Here is a 13,070-nt window from a genome sequence, read left to right on the forward strand (position 1 = left end):
TCCTTGTGTAACTGTTGGATTTGATAACCTATCATTTGGCACGTCGCAGCAAAATTTAAACCATGCGAATTTTGGAAAATCTCCAAAATGGTGCTCATCATCTCTCTCTGTTGTGTGTAACATTTGTATTGTAGGAAAACACAAGTTTCCAATAGTCATGCATATAATTCTTCACATCAAGTCAAGCTAAGATATGGATCAGTATCAAGTAAGTCCGAATATAAAAGAAATTTTCTGGAATTTTAAAGTTAAAATTCTAACGGTGCCAAGTCTCGCATCTTCACAAAAGCACGACGATTCAAATTCACAAAAGCTGTTTTTTAAACTCATGGAATATATAAAACCAGAGTCTTGACTCCTAGCCCAACATAAGTCCTGCAAAGAGAACACATTACAGTTACAAATGCCGGGAAAACGAAAAAGATATTACCCATGATCATCTCAGATGCCAAATGCCACCATTACAAAGATGGAAAGATTACCCAAAACATATTTTGCTATCTTGCTGTGCACAAAGACTTCATAACCAAGATGATAGGACCCCAAAATGTTTTAAGCAATTATTTCTGAGTCAATCTGTTGGATGTTTGGGAAGATCTGTTTCAGTGTGGCAGTGTAGCTTGGAGATTTCGCCTGAAATAGATATGACACAGGATCAGAAACATGGAAGCTCTTGTAGAACGGCAGAGCAAATAAATTCCACGAAGAATTTCTCATGACTATCAATATAATGCCAAGTAGAACAGAAAATATTGCTTTTAACACCACAACACCACATGCTAAGAGAAATCTGACTTCTAAAACAAATAACTCTCCATAGCAACGTGTACACTACCACTAGTTTCAATTGATCAACTCTAGCATAGTTTTGGTTTGAGAAGTCATACACATGGGTTGTTCTCCAGGTAGATAGTGGTAAGTTTCTCTCTTGAACCAGAAACAGCTTCAGCAATGCTGTCGAGTGATTCTATCTGATTATCATTTAACCACAGGTCATCTAACCTGCAAACATCCAAACATACTAATTATCCATACAAAACTACTGGGAACTATTAACACACCAGAAGCCTCTCAATGATTTGTGTACCTGGTCAGAGTTTGAATGTCGTCAATGGACTTCAGCTTATTCGATGACACATCTAATACACGAAGGTTGACTAATGTTGATAGGCCCTCCATTTTTGCAATACCATTGTGACTCAAGTATAACTCTTCAAGAGCAATACATTCCTGAAGAAGGGGGCATATCATCAAATTCTTCTATCTAATACTTACTGCAACAATTCTAATATCACGACCTACCTCAAACCCAGCCATTGAGGTCAGACGATTGCTTTGCAAGCTAATCTTCTTAACGCATTTGAGGCCACACAGGTTTACTTGTTTGATACGATTACGTCCCAGCCATAGCTCCTGTAATTTTGTAAAATTGTGTAGGTTCTCCATTACCTGAAATAGCAGAGGATACACTTCATCAATGATAAAGCACAGGTGAACCCAAATCATTAAGTCAAATACCCTTTAGCATCATAAAGTGCAGAACATGCGCACCCGCTATGAGTAGTTGTTATGAATGTAGCCCAACAAGAGACAACTTAGTAAAACCACTGAATTAAGAGGACAAGATCCAGAAGAGCCAGAATGATAACCCGTAAGCGATTGGAACCGAGTTCGAGCATCTGCAGTTCAACGAGGTGGTCAATCTCCTCTATCTTAGTTACTTCATTCTTTGATACATAGAGCTCCTTGAGAGTGTTTGAGACCTTGGACACTCCACTTAGAGAGGAAATTTCATTGAAAGAGACATCAAAAATCAAAAGCCTTTTGAATATGCTGGCATCAGGTATCTTCATGAGTTTATTATCCCTGAGCACCAGCTCCTGCAAAATTGAGATTATTTTTAGTTGAAAGGACTGGAGGAAACAGCAGAAAACGATAAAAAGCAGCTGAATTAATGATCCTGGAGAACAAATTAAACCAGAACTCATCTATGGTGATCAGAGCACGAAGAATCTCACTCACTGAAACAAAAGCTAAAGCAAAAAAAGACATCCAAGAAAAGATTGTAATTACATACTTATGTGAGATCAAGTTTCTTCACCATATCCAGCAATTAAAGACCTACCCATCTTCAATGACGAGTCATATCTAGTAACAAAGTTTACAACACTTTTATACCGATATTCGATTCCTCCAGCACTTGCAACTCAAAGGGACATAAAATTAATCAATATAGTAGCACCCCACATACGATACGATGTCATTGAAACTCGTGGCATACTGCGTTGGCCCTTCTTGTATCACTAGACAATTACTCAGATATATCAACTCGTATGTAATGGAAATCTCATGCACACAGCACCCATTGCCATAATATTAATGAAAAGGCATCTCATTTGCGACATATATCATACACGACCATGGGACCTAATCATATCTCCTCATTTGCCACCCTAATTCAGCTCCCAGACACGATAGCGGAGTTACAAGCCCATGCTGCGACACAGTATATAAAAACAATGAATAAAGTGCAAAACCACACCTTCATCAACTCATAAATTGTTCCCTTTACTGCCCATGATGATGATGTAAACGTCAAATTGGGAATAAGGATTGAAAGTTTTAGAGTACCTCGAGGCCGGACAGAGCGTCCCAGTGGGAGAGGGGCTCGACGGCGGCATCGTCGATCAGGTTCTGGCGGAGGGAGAGCTTCTTGAGGCTGGACAGGCGGCCGATCCGAGGGTCAAGGCTCGTGAGGCGGTTGGCGGTGAGGTCGAGCTCGGTCAGGTCCGGTGGCAGCTCCACAGAGTCGAGGTCGTGGAGCTGGAAACTGCTGAGGTCGAGGACCTTTTCAGGCTCCTCCATTTGCGGATCGCCCGTTTATTCCCCGCGCGTCCGAGCTCCTTCGTGCTAGCTCCAATGGCTGAAGAAACCGATGACCAGAGAGAGAGAGAGAGAGAGAGAGAGAGAGAGAGCGCTCTTCGCATAGAACAAAGGGAATCCGCTTCCCGAAGCCAGTTAACTTCTATTTACTCCCCAAGGTTTAGATTATTTAACATATAATCCTTAAATCTAAGCTTTTGTCTATTTTCGACCCCGGAGGTTACATTCTCTCTATGCTTCCCTTAGATTCTTTATTTGTCATTTTTAGCCCCTAAAATTTTATTTTTGGTCCATTTTGATCCCTCGGTAGACGGGCCTCATTAAAGGATAGAGTTTCATTTCAATCTTCGTCCTCCTACTCCCCCCCATAGCCGCATGATCTCCTTCTCTGTCCTCCTCCTCCGACAGCGACGCCAAAGCCTCTCCTCCACCATCAGAGAAAGCCACACTCTCACTCCTCCCACTATCTCCGCCGTCTCTCATGACCCTTCCGTCTCCATCCCGACGCTCTTGTCGTCCTGTGCCTCCCTCCGGGACCTCGCCCGTGTCCATGCCCACATACTCCGGACCCACTTCCTCTCCTCCTTCCCCTTCCCCTTCTACTACAATAACCTCATCCGTGCCTACACCCGCCTCGAGACCCCCGGCAGGGCTCTCTGGGTCTACGTATCCATGTCGAGGGACGGCGTGGGACCCGACTGTTACACGGTTCCCATCGCAGTAAAGGCTGCGAGGCAGTGCTACGAGTTCTTCCTCGGGCGGCAGGTTCACGGGACTGCCGTAAAGGTCGGGCTTGAGGGGAACGAGTGCAGCGAGAGTGGGTTCATCAGCTTGTACTGCAAGGCGGGCGAGCTCGGCGACGCCCTCAGGGTGTTTGAAGGAAATCCCGACAGAAAGTTGGGTTCTTGGAACGCGATCCTCGCAGGTTATTAGAACAGCTTAATTCTAAGTCTCCGATGTCTGCCGGCTATGCTTGTTATTTTTGCCATTTGAGTACAATTCCATCCCTTCCCGTGCCAATCATTAGAACCAAACAGGCCATTGATCGTATTAATGTTGATATTCTCTGATGATATTCCCGACATTCTATTGAAAGAATGTTAAGTGAATGCTTTTATTGTGCAATGTATCCTCTTTTGTATAAAAACCGATTCTCGTGATGAGTTCGATCAGCATTTAACAGCCTAAGTATCGTCATGCATTACTGGGTCGTTTACCTTTTGTTCTGATTCAAGCCAGGTCTTGCCCAAGGCGGTCGAGCCGAGGAGGCAATATCCATGTTCTTGGAGATGAAGGAACTCGGATTCATGCCTGATGATGTCACCATGGTTAGCGTCACGTCTGCGTGTGGTGCCCTAGGGGACCTGAATCTCGCCCTTCAGCTGCACAAGTGCGTCTTCCAAGCTGCGAAGAGCAGTGAGGGGAAATCCGACATTCTGATGCTGAACTCATTGATTGACATGTATGGCAAGTGTGGAAGAATGGACTTGGCCCATAAAGTTTTCTCGAGGATGGGGCAGATGAGGAACGTGTCTTCATGGACTTCGATGATCGTTGGGTATGGTTCCCACGGGCTTGTAAGGCAAGCACTTGATTGTTTTAGTGATATGATCAGGGCAGGAGTGTTGCCCAACCACGTGACCTTCGTTGGGGTCCTCATCGCCTGCGTTCATGGAGGTCTAGTCCAAGAGGGTAGGCACTACTTCTGTATGATGAGAAAGGTGTACGGAGTAGTGCCCAACTTGCAGCACTATGGCTGTCTGGTTGATCTTCTAGGGCGGGTGGGGCTGTTCAAGGAGGCGAGGGAGGTGATAGAAACTATGCCTATGAAGCCGAACTCTGTAATCTTCGGGTGCTTGATGGGAGCATGCGAGAAGTTTGGGAACGTGGAGATGGCTGAGTGGGTCGCTAAGCATTTAAGTGATCTGGAACCGTGGAATGATGGGGTCTATGTGGTTCTATCAAATATTTATGCAAGTAGGGGGCTGTGGGGAGAGGTGGAGAGGATGAGGGTTGTGATGAAGGACCGGAAGCTTGCAAAGGTTCCGGCTTATAGCTTAACCACTGGCTTGGATTGATGCCGTGATTGTTTGTGTCAGGGAGGAATTTGATAATCGTTGAGGGGCCAAATACCCCGAAGAGTATCTTCAACTCTTTTAAATGGTGGACCCGTGATGTTATAATTTAATTGCATCTCTTTTGCTTGCAATCCCCAGCATTATAGTATGGTTGATGAATGAGCCCCCTGCGCCGTCGTGTGGGACCATGCCATCAGTGCTGGATGCAGCCGAGCCTGCCTGAAACGCTCTTGACTACATAGCATTATTCTTGGCAGCCACCAATACAGGTTGACATGACGAAGTCCTCCATGATATGCCAGGCCTTGTTATAAACTGCAACCTCACTTGGGCTGTCACTGTACCTTTCCCGTTTCCTCCTAATATCTTTGCAGCCTTCGTCTCGAGCCAGATGTGCAGAAGGGTCCATTCTCACATTGAAATCTTTGGTTTGGTGCAGTTGACAGATGAGATCGAGTGATCTCTGAATGCGTGGCTTTGCGGCAACGGAGAATTAAATCGAAGAGTGCTTGATTTTGTTTGAACATTGATCATATCAGAATTTTGTGCTAATGTTCTCGTCAGTACGGAGAGGGCGTATATTGAGTTTTGTATAATTTCCTTATTTTTTTTGTCTTACATACACTACAGAAAAAGGGCCTAGCCCAACGTTTTTGGCCTGACGCGATGCAAAACGTCAGGAAAAATTGGCTGAAATCGGTCAGTCCCGACGTTTTGGAAAACGTGAAATTCACCACTTTTTAGTCTGACATTTTGAAAATGTTGGCTTTTGTTAATTCGAAACTGACGCTTTTAAGCTTAGCTGATAAAAAAAATCACATCTTGTTTACCCCATTTCGACGCTTTTTAAATTTTTTTCAACTTTTGAAATGTAGGCCGTTATCGTGAATTATCGTGAATTTTGTTAAAGTGTGTCAACAGATTATCATTTTGATATTGGATATTATCTAAAGTGCTGTTAACATGTAAAAGTATAAGGGCAATACTTTGTCGCCTTACGTCAATCTGTTATAATAGGTATTCGTGACTCATAATAGAAATAGTAATGTATTATTTTCTTATGAAAATATGTTTTCATATAACACAAGATGTTATAGAGGATGGTATTGATTAAATAAATCTTTTTAGATTAAATTTACGATGATTTTTAATAATTATCAATTGATTTAAATTCATAATCGCTCTTTATCAAAAGACAGATTTACTTACGAATTTTTTTTTCAAATAGACATGCTCTATTGAGGAAACTCTATGACTTTGATGGTCCGTTTAATTTCACAATCTAATTTTAATATTTTAACTCTAACTTTAACTATACTCACTAAACAATAAAAGTCAACAACACAATTATTATTTTTTCATTTTTCTTCAATTTTTTAACCATTCAATTCAATTTTTAATAATAAATTTTCTCAACTATTCATTATTTTTTTTACAATTCAACAATACAATCATCACTTTTTTTCAATTATTCATTACTTTTTCACACTTTTTCTCATAATTTAACATCACATTTATTACAAATCAATTAAAATCAAAACTCAACTTAATTCAATTCTAAAACCAAACACACTATGAGCCTTTTATGGAATCATAGTTTCGGCTATTAGAATACAAGCTCCGAGAGACTTATTTGGAAAGTATGAAGCTAATCGAAACCCAATTGTCAATGATGAGAATGAGTTGTAAGATACTTGTTTCTCCCAAACTTGATTATATCACACCTAAAGATAAAACAAACCAAGGTAATTGGTCGTATTCCGATCATGCAAAATACCTTTTAAATTCCTTGCTTATATTTTTTCAAAACCGAAAAAAAACATCCTCAAAAACATGACCGCATATCATAAGAGACCAATGAAACAATTGAAAGAGTGTGTTATATTCACACTTTACTTGGAGCATACAACTTGGTTTCACGAAAGGAACTTAAACACATAACATGGTTTTAGTTAAAAGCCTTATCAAGTGTTCTTACTGGGTCAACCCTTAATTTTTGACATTAAAACCATGAAATGTATATATATTTAGAATTAATGCTAACATATGGAGGAAGAGAAAACGCGAGGCACAAAGTTATTACTAGTAAGATTCGAATCCGAGATCTCTTTGGTTCCAAATGGCCGGCGAATATCCGCACTAGTTACTCTTTCAAGTTATGATATACTTTTATTTAATTGAAAATCGTGATAATAACATCTCTTCTGCAATAATTTTAGAATAAAAGCTTTCAAAAACTTGATTTTCATATATTATAACAGATAAGACAACACATTGTCTTGTCTGTTGCATTAGCCTAAACAATTTTGGGCCGATGTTTAAAGTGTTAGCCCATGTAAATCTCAGGTGACAACATGTTGTCAACATATATGACAATGAGTTGTCACTTGAGATTGATTTTGGCCAACGCTTTAAACGTAGGTTCAAGGTTGTCTGGGCCGACACTTTTCGAAAGGTGGACCAAAGCCATTTAAGTCGATGTTTCGAAAGCATCGTCTTTTAAAAAAATTCAAAAGCTAGGTAGGTTCCCACCCTTGAAATTTTCAAAGCTCAAAATTTTCCCACTCGACCCTTTCTCCCTCCTTTCTTCCACTTTTAATTGCCCCCTCTCCAAAAAAAATACAGAGACATCCTCTTCCCTTCCTCTATCATCTCCATTATTGCAACTATCATCACCATCGTCACCTTCACTCCACCACCATCACAGCGACAACCTTCCTCCCTCCTCCACTCTTCGTTTACCTCCATTGTCACTTCCATCATCGTCCTTCATCTCCTCTTCTCCTCTGCCCTCGTTCTCCTCCTTCACGTCGGCTCCTCTTCCATTTCCTCGGCCATCCTCTTCCTTTTCATCATTCTCCTTAGCCGCTACACTCTCCTCCTGTCGCTCCCCCCGTCCTTTCGCCTTGCCGCAGCTGTTGCTCGTGCCTACCACTGCTATTGACACTGGTGTTGCTGCTCGTTGTTGCTCCCCACCATCTCCAAATCCGTCAGAGTTAGCCACCAAGTGTGGTCAAAGTATTGACACTGAGTTGATGGGTTTTCTTTCTTTTGTTCTGGAGATGATTTATTATCGTCATATTTGATTCTTTTGTTCATGTTTTATGATGACTACGAGTTATTCTTGAGTGTAATCGGGGAGTTTTTTGTAATTTTTAGGGTATGATAACGTATTGTCAAAAAATTGAAAACTTGTTGTCAATCTATTAATTATTATTATTATTATTATGAGAACTGGTAGTTATGTTTGGATATGTCCATGTAGATGAATAATTGATGATGTTGAAGAGTAATATTTCTTTGATATCAAGTGCCAATAATTAATCCCTTTAAGTATCGATGGTTGATAGCAGGTTGCCAACAAATTTGACTTCTTGTTTTTTTTTTTAATAAACTGAAAGTGGTCTGTGTTGACGTTATCGGCATCGGCCTCGGCATGTTTAAGGCAACTTTGTTTGCATTGGCACCCAGTCTGCTTGTCAAATCACCAACTGTTTCACCATCGAAGGAAGATATATCCTGTGATTAAGGAATTATCAATACGCATTAAGAAAATCACGGTGACAGGAAAATTATTGATTGAAAGATTTAAGCCTCAGAAACACCGTAAAAATATCTTAACACCTGAGAGAGAAAATATCTCCGTCATTCTTTTAACCTGAAAGTGATCAAAGAATCATCTTTTACGCAAGCTCGAATAGAAGAGGTTCGGGATCAGCTCAGCCATTGTAAACTGATTGACACTAAATTTGTTAGCATAGGCTCAGTTTTGGCCACCCTTTTAAACATCGGCTTAAAAACAGTTTTTGGCCGATGCAACAAATGCAGGCCTAGGCAAGGTATTTTCCGACGTTTCAAAAGTCGGCCTACACTTGTTTTTTAGCTAACGTTTCTAAAACGTCGACCTATGATGGTTTTTCCCGACGTTTTCCAAAAAATGTCGGGAACCCTCTCACAATGGCGTCAAGGCCAACATTATTTGAGACACTGGGACAAACGTCGGGAGGGCTTTTCCCGACACTTTTCGCGTTGGCCAAGGTAAAAAAAAAAAAAAGTTGGCAAAGATCCAGTTCGCTGTAGTGATAAAACAATTAAAACAGGTCCATCTTCCCCATAAGACGAGTGGATCTGTATTTTTCCTTTCTCTATTAATATAATATCATTTGTTTATTCATATTTTCTATTATTTTTCAGGTTTGTATTATGGGATAATCAGAAGTTCCACGAGTTCCAACCAATCCAGATTGAGTTGAATGAGTATGCTGAGTGGTAAAAACTCTCTTAATCATGATTTTTTTTCACAAACAAGACTTAAATTCACCTTACTATGCCGCAAAACAAGTGTTGAAACTACCTAAATTAACCCACGTTGGTTAACACTTTTCTAATTTGCACCATTGCGATTTTAAATACTTCAAAAGAAAATCTTGAAAGAATCTCAAAATTAGCAAAATATAGTTTTTGGATAATTACCTAAAAAAATACAATCTTTTCACATTTTATCAATTCCAGCACAAACTTTTTTTCTTGACCTAAAAATACAGAAACTATCAATTTGATATCAATATTAGCAAGACTTCCATTTTTTCGATCAGTGGGCCTCAACGACAGCCTCACTCGCCCAATCGAGAATGCTCATGACGGCAAAGATCTTCGGTGACTCCAGTTAGGAGGATGGTGATCGTCGATGAGACATCGACCACCTACCCCCTTCCATTCTTTTTCTCTATTTACTTTTTCTTTTTTTCAAATTCGGGCAATAAGGGCCTTATCGGGGCCTACCGTCACCCCTACAAGGTCATCAATGACCTCGACTATCTTGATCGGAAGGTGTGATCATAGATTCTCGTTCAAAGTAACGGAAAAGTTTAGGCCTACTAACATTGATATCAAATTTATAGTTCCTGTATTTTTAGGTCAAGAAAAAATGTTCGTGGTAAAATTAATAAAATGCGAAAAATTTGTGTTTTTTTGGGTAATTAAACCCTATATTTTTTGTTTAAATTGGCCCCCAATTATTTTGTCAAATTTTAATAATAGAGAAGTGAAAGCGCATATTTCATGTCAAAACATTAAAAAAAGAACGTGCGTCTCTCATAAAAAAATAAATTAAATAAATTAATAAAATTGTTTTTCTTGCCTTTTTCTCAATTACTATATTATTTATTTGCACTGTTCATTCTTTTGTTTTCTTTTTTTCTTTTTTTCCCCTTAACTTTGAAGGCTTTCAAGAAAAGAGCTTAAAATGACCACAAAGTAATTTTTTAATTGGTTCTCAATTTTTATTTTTGCCAAATCTTATTATTAGAGGAGTGAAAGTTTATTTTTTTATAACAAAAATAAATTAGATAAATTAATAAAAGCAGCAAAACAATAAATATGTACTCCACATGATTGTCACGTGTCAATATACTCATTAAGAAAATCAGTTGAAGTGACAAATTCTAAAAAATATATTATACAAAATTGGGAATTATGATTTGATTCCCGAAAATATTTTCTTGTAGCCGGCAACATCGCTCTGGCCCATACAACTAATTAAGGTATTAAACAAAAAGCGCATTCAAGCATGTAATAAGTTCGGGAGAAGAGAGATGAAAATGTCATAAATCTCTCACACACACACATATATATTACAATATATTTCAATTTGTAAAAATTGTACCTGTATTAAGGGTAACATTATGTAAAATATATTTTTTAATATAAGTAGAATTATTTATGAATATTTTTTAAAAATATTTACTAAGTTAATTGATAAAAAAACCGACATGAGTTAAAGCAAAAAAAAAAAGATATTAACTTGTGAATCATGAAAAGAAAGGAGAGAGGAAGAGAGAAGAAGAAGATGGAGGAGAAAATGGTGGGAAAAGTTGGGGCAGGTGGTTAAAATAATTGGGTTAATTATTCAAAAAATCATGAATTTTGACTTTTTTGTAAAAAAATTGACATGAAAAATAATATAAACTTTGATTTTCTTATCAAATTAGGCATTTGTGTCATTTTCTATCAATTTTGTTGATGTGGCAGAAAACAATGACTATGCAGCAAACGATGTCACACTATTTTAGCAAAAATAATAAAATTTTTAAAAAAAAAAGAAAAAAAGAAAAAAATGCTTTAATTAGAAAAAGGGCGAGGGCCTCGAATAGCCACCGTAACCCCGATTAGGATAGTTAGTGACCTCTGAAGGGTGTCAGGTACCGCAACGAGGGAGTGGTGATCGGGATCGAAGCCCTACCCGTAGAAATGGGGAGAATTCCTGAGGGTGGTGACCGGGATTAAGGTCCTACCTGTCGAAATAAGGAGAACCCCCAATTTGAGGATTCTCTTGGTTTTGCTCATCCACAACTTCCCTAATTAAAATTGTCGATGCCCTTTAGGGTCAGCGGTGACTCTAATCGGGGGAGGGGGAGGGGGGGCAGTGGCTACCCTTTCTCCGATCAATGCCTTTCTCATTTTTTTCTTTAATATTTTAAATTTTCGTTGAAGTGACATGACACCATTTACCGTATAGACACTGTTTTCTGCTAAGTCAGGAAAATGGATGGAGAATGGCATAACCCTAACATGACAAGAAAATCAAAGTTCGTGCCTTTTTTTGTCAAAAAATTAAAGTTAGTGTCAAAATTAAAAAGGATCTTGTTCCTTTTTTTTTGGTCATTAGCCCAAAAAAATTAAATGAATTTACCAATTCTTTCTCTCATCTAATGGTTCTCATTTTACAATTTTATTTTTTAAGGGGCAATTATAAAAATTGAAAGTTACATCACTAAGTCATTTTTCAGTACAAGTATTATAGATATATACCTATTTTTTGGAGAATATCTTCTATTTATTACTACATGTGAAAAGGAAAATAGTTTGTCTGAATTTTCTTCTCCGAAAAATGCTCTTTATAAAATAAATATAATTAATATAAGCCACAAAATAAATATCATAATTGTAAATTGCAACAAAAAACTACCAATCCAATCACCCCAGTTTTCTCTTCTTCACTCTCCCACTCTTATCTCTCTTGCCTGCCAAACGAAACCATCATCCTCCCCTTAAAAATCAAAATTGTAATTATTTAAAAAACATATATAGGAAAAATATTGGATAAATTAGAGTCTGTTATTTTATTAATTTTTAGGTGCTGTTTGGTTGCGTTGTGGAATACAAATGCTACTCCACTCCACATTGTTCCTTCGATTCAATAAAATAATAATTACTTTTTTGTATTTTTCTCCCATTTAATAATAAATTCTCACATATATTTTTTCCTAACCATTATTATATGGGTTAATTGCACCGTGGTCCAAAATGTTTCATGAATGTTTCAAGTTGGTCCAAAATATTTTTTTGCTAACTTGTTGGTACATTAAGTTTCAAAACTGTTTCGATATAATACATTCTGTCATTTGTGTTTGACATCGTTTCTACTCCAAACTTTTTAAAATTGCAAAACAACATAAAGCTTTATAATTTTTCAAAATGTACCCCATATTCTCTCTCTCTTCCTTCTCGACTTTCTCTCTCTTCTGCAAGTTCTCTCTCTCTTCCTCCTCTTCTCCCGTTCCAGTCTCGATCTGCCCCTAAGTTTCAACCTTTCCGGCCCTATATCTGCCCTCCCCTGCCGACCCAACTGCTTAATCATTGCCCTTGATCACCTCTGCACCGGAAATCATGGATCTTGATGAGTGGGAGCTGCTCCCAATCGATAGGTTCCTCGATTTCGGGGAGGACTGCGAGAAGAACGTCTTGCTGGGCAAGAGGAGGGCTGCTGACTCCACTCCGACTGTGTTCGAGGTGGATTTGGACTACTTCCGATGCCCTTCACCCCGATCGAAGTTTCCCCGCTGAGCCAGCTCATCCCAGTGAGGATTCAACTTGATCCGCCGCTTGTTGAGAGCGGCCCGTGTGAAGCGAGGGAGGCAGGGGAGAAGAATAGAGCAGCGAGCGTGGAGGAGGGGGTTGTTGCTACTGCTGATCAGGACGAGGAGCTTCGTAGTGAGATCAAAGTCGGAGTTGGCGGTGGTGCGACCAAGGAGAATGAAGAGAGAGAGAGAGAACTTGCAGAAGAGATAGAAAGTCGAGAAGGAAGAGAGAAAATGTGAGGTACATTTT

The 13,070-nt window shown here is 39.1% G+C and overlaps 2 protein-coding genes across 3 annotated transcripts; one reads left to right on the forward strand and one right to left on the reverse strand.

Moving 5' to 3' along the window:
* Positions 1-79: 79 nt before the first annotated feature.
* LOC116199669 (protein phosphatase 1 regulatory inhibitor subunit PPP1R7 homolog) lies at positions 80-2,991 on the reverse strand. 2 transcript variants are annotated; one of them, XR_004155580.1, is made up of 7 exons: positions 2,632-2,991; positions 1,650-1,880; positions 1,303-1,449; positions 1,088-1,230; positions 888-1,002; positions 483-633; positions 80-375 (listed from the first exon to the last, which is right to left on the reverse strand). XR_004155580.1 is itself a non-coding variant. In XM_031530128.1 (6 exons), the coding sequence occupies exons 1-6, from the start codon at positions 2,863-2,865 to the stop codon at positions 553-555; spliced, it is 951 nt and encodes a 316-aa protein (XP_031385988.1). In that variant the 5' UTR covers positions 2,866-2,991; the 3' UTR covers positions 105-552. The 2 variants fall into 2 exon arrangements, 1 of the variants encoding a protein (XP_031385988.1); XM_031530128.1 differs by having other exon boundaries at positions 105-633.
* A 226-nt stretch (positions 2,992-3,217) lies between these two features.
* On the forward strand, positions 3,218-5,565 carry LOC116199668 (pentatricopeptide repeat-containing protein At1g77170, mitochondrial). The gene is made up of 2 exons (XM_031530127.1): positions 3,218-3,808; positions 4,123-5,565. Exons 1-2 carry the CDS (start codon positions 3,259-3,261, stop codon positions 4,959-4,961), a joined length of 1,389 nt encoding a protein of 462 aa, XP_031385987.1. The 5' UTR covers positions 3,218-3,258; the 3' UTR covers positions 4,962-5,565.
* Positions 5,566-13,070: the final 7,505 nt, after the last annotated feature.

The sequence above is a fragment of the Punica granatum genome, chromosome 3 (genome assembly GCF_007655135.1).
Source record: "Punica granatum isolate Tunisia-2019 chromosome 3, ASM765513v2, whole genome shotgun sequence".
Lineage (NCBI taxonomy): Eukaryota > Viridiplantae > Streptophyta > Magnoliopsida > Myrtales > Lythraceae > Punica > Punica granatum.

Bases quoted from the DNA above. Each gene is read 5' to 3' on its own strand.
- LOC116199669 (XM_031530128.1), bottom strand. From the start codon at position 2,865: ATGGAGGAGCCTGAAAAGGTCCTCGACCTCAGCAGTTTCCAGCTCCAC. The intron at 1,231-1,302 runs GTAGGTCGTGAT...CCCCTTCTTCAG, and splicing joins CCTCAATGGCTGGGTTTGAG to GAATGTATTGCTCTTGAAGA. The intron at 634-887 runs GTATGACTTCTC...TATCTATTTCAG, and splicing joins ACCTGGAGAACAACCCATGT to GCGAAATCTCCAAGCTACAC.
- LOC116199668 (XM_031530127.1), top strand. From the start codon at position 3,259: ATGATCTCCTTCTCTGTCCTCCTCCTCCGACAGCGACGCCAAAGCCTC. The intron at 3,809-4,122 runs GTTATTAGAACA...GATTCAAGCCAG, and splicing joins TTGGAACGCGATCCTCGCAG to GTCTTGCCCAAGGCGGTCGA.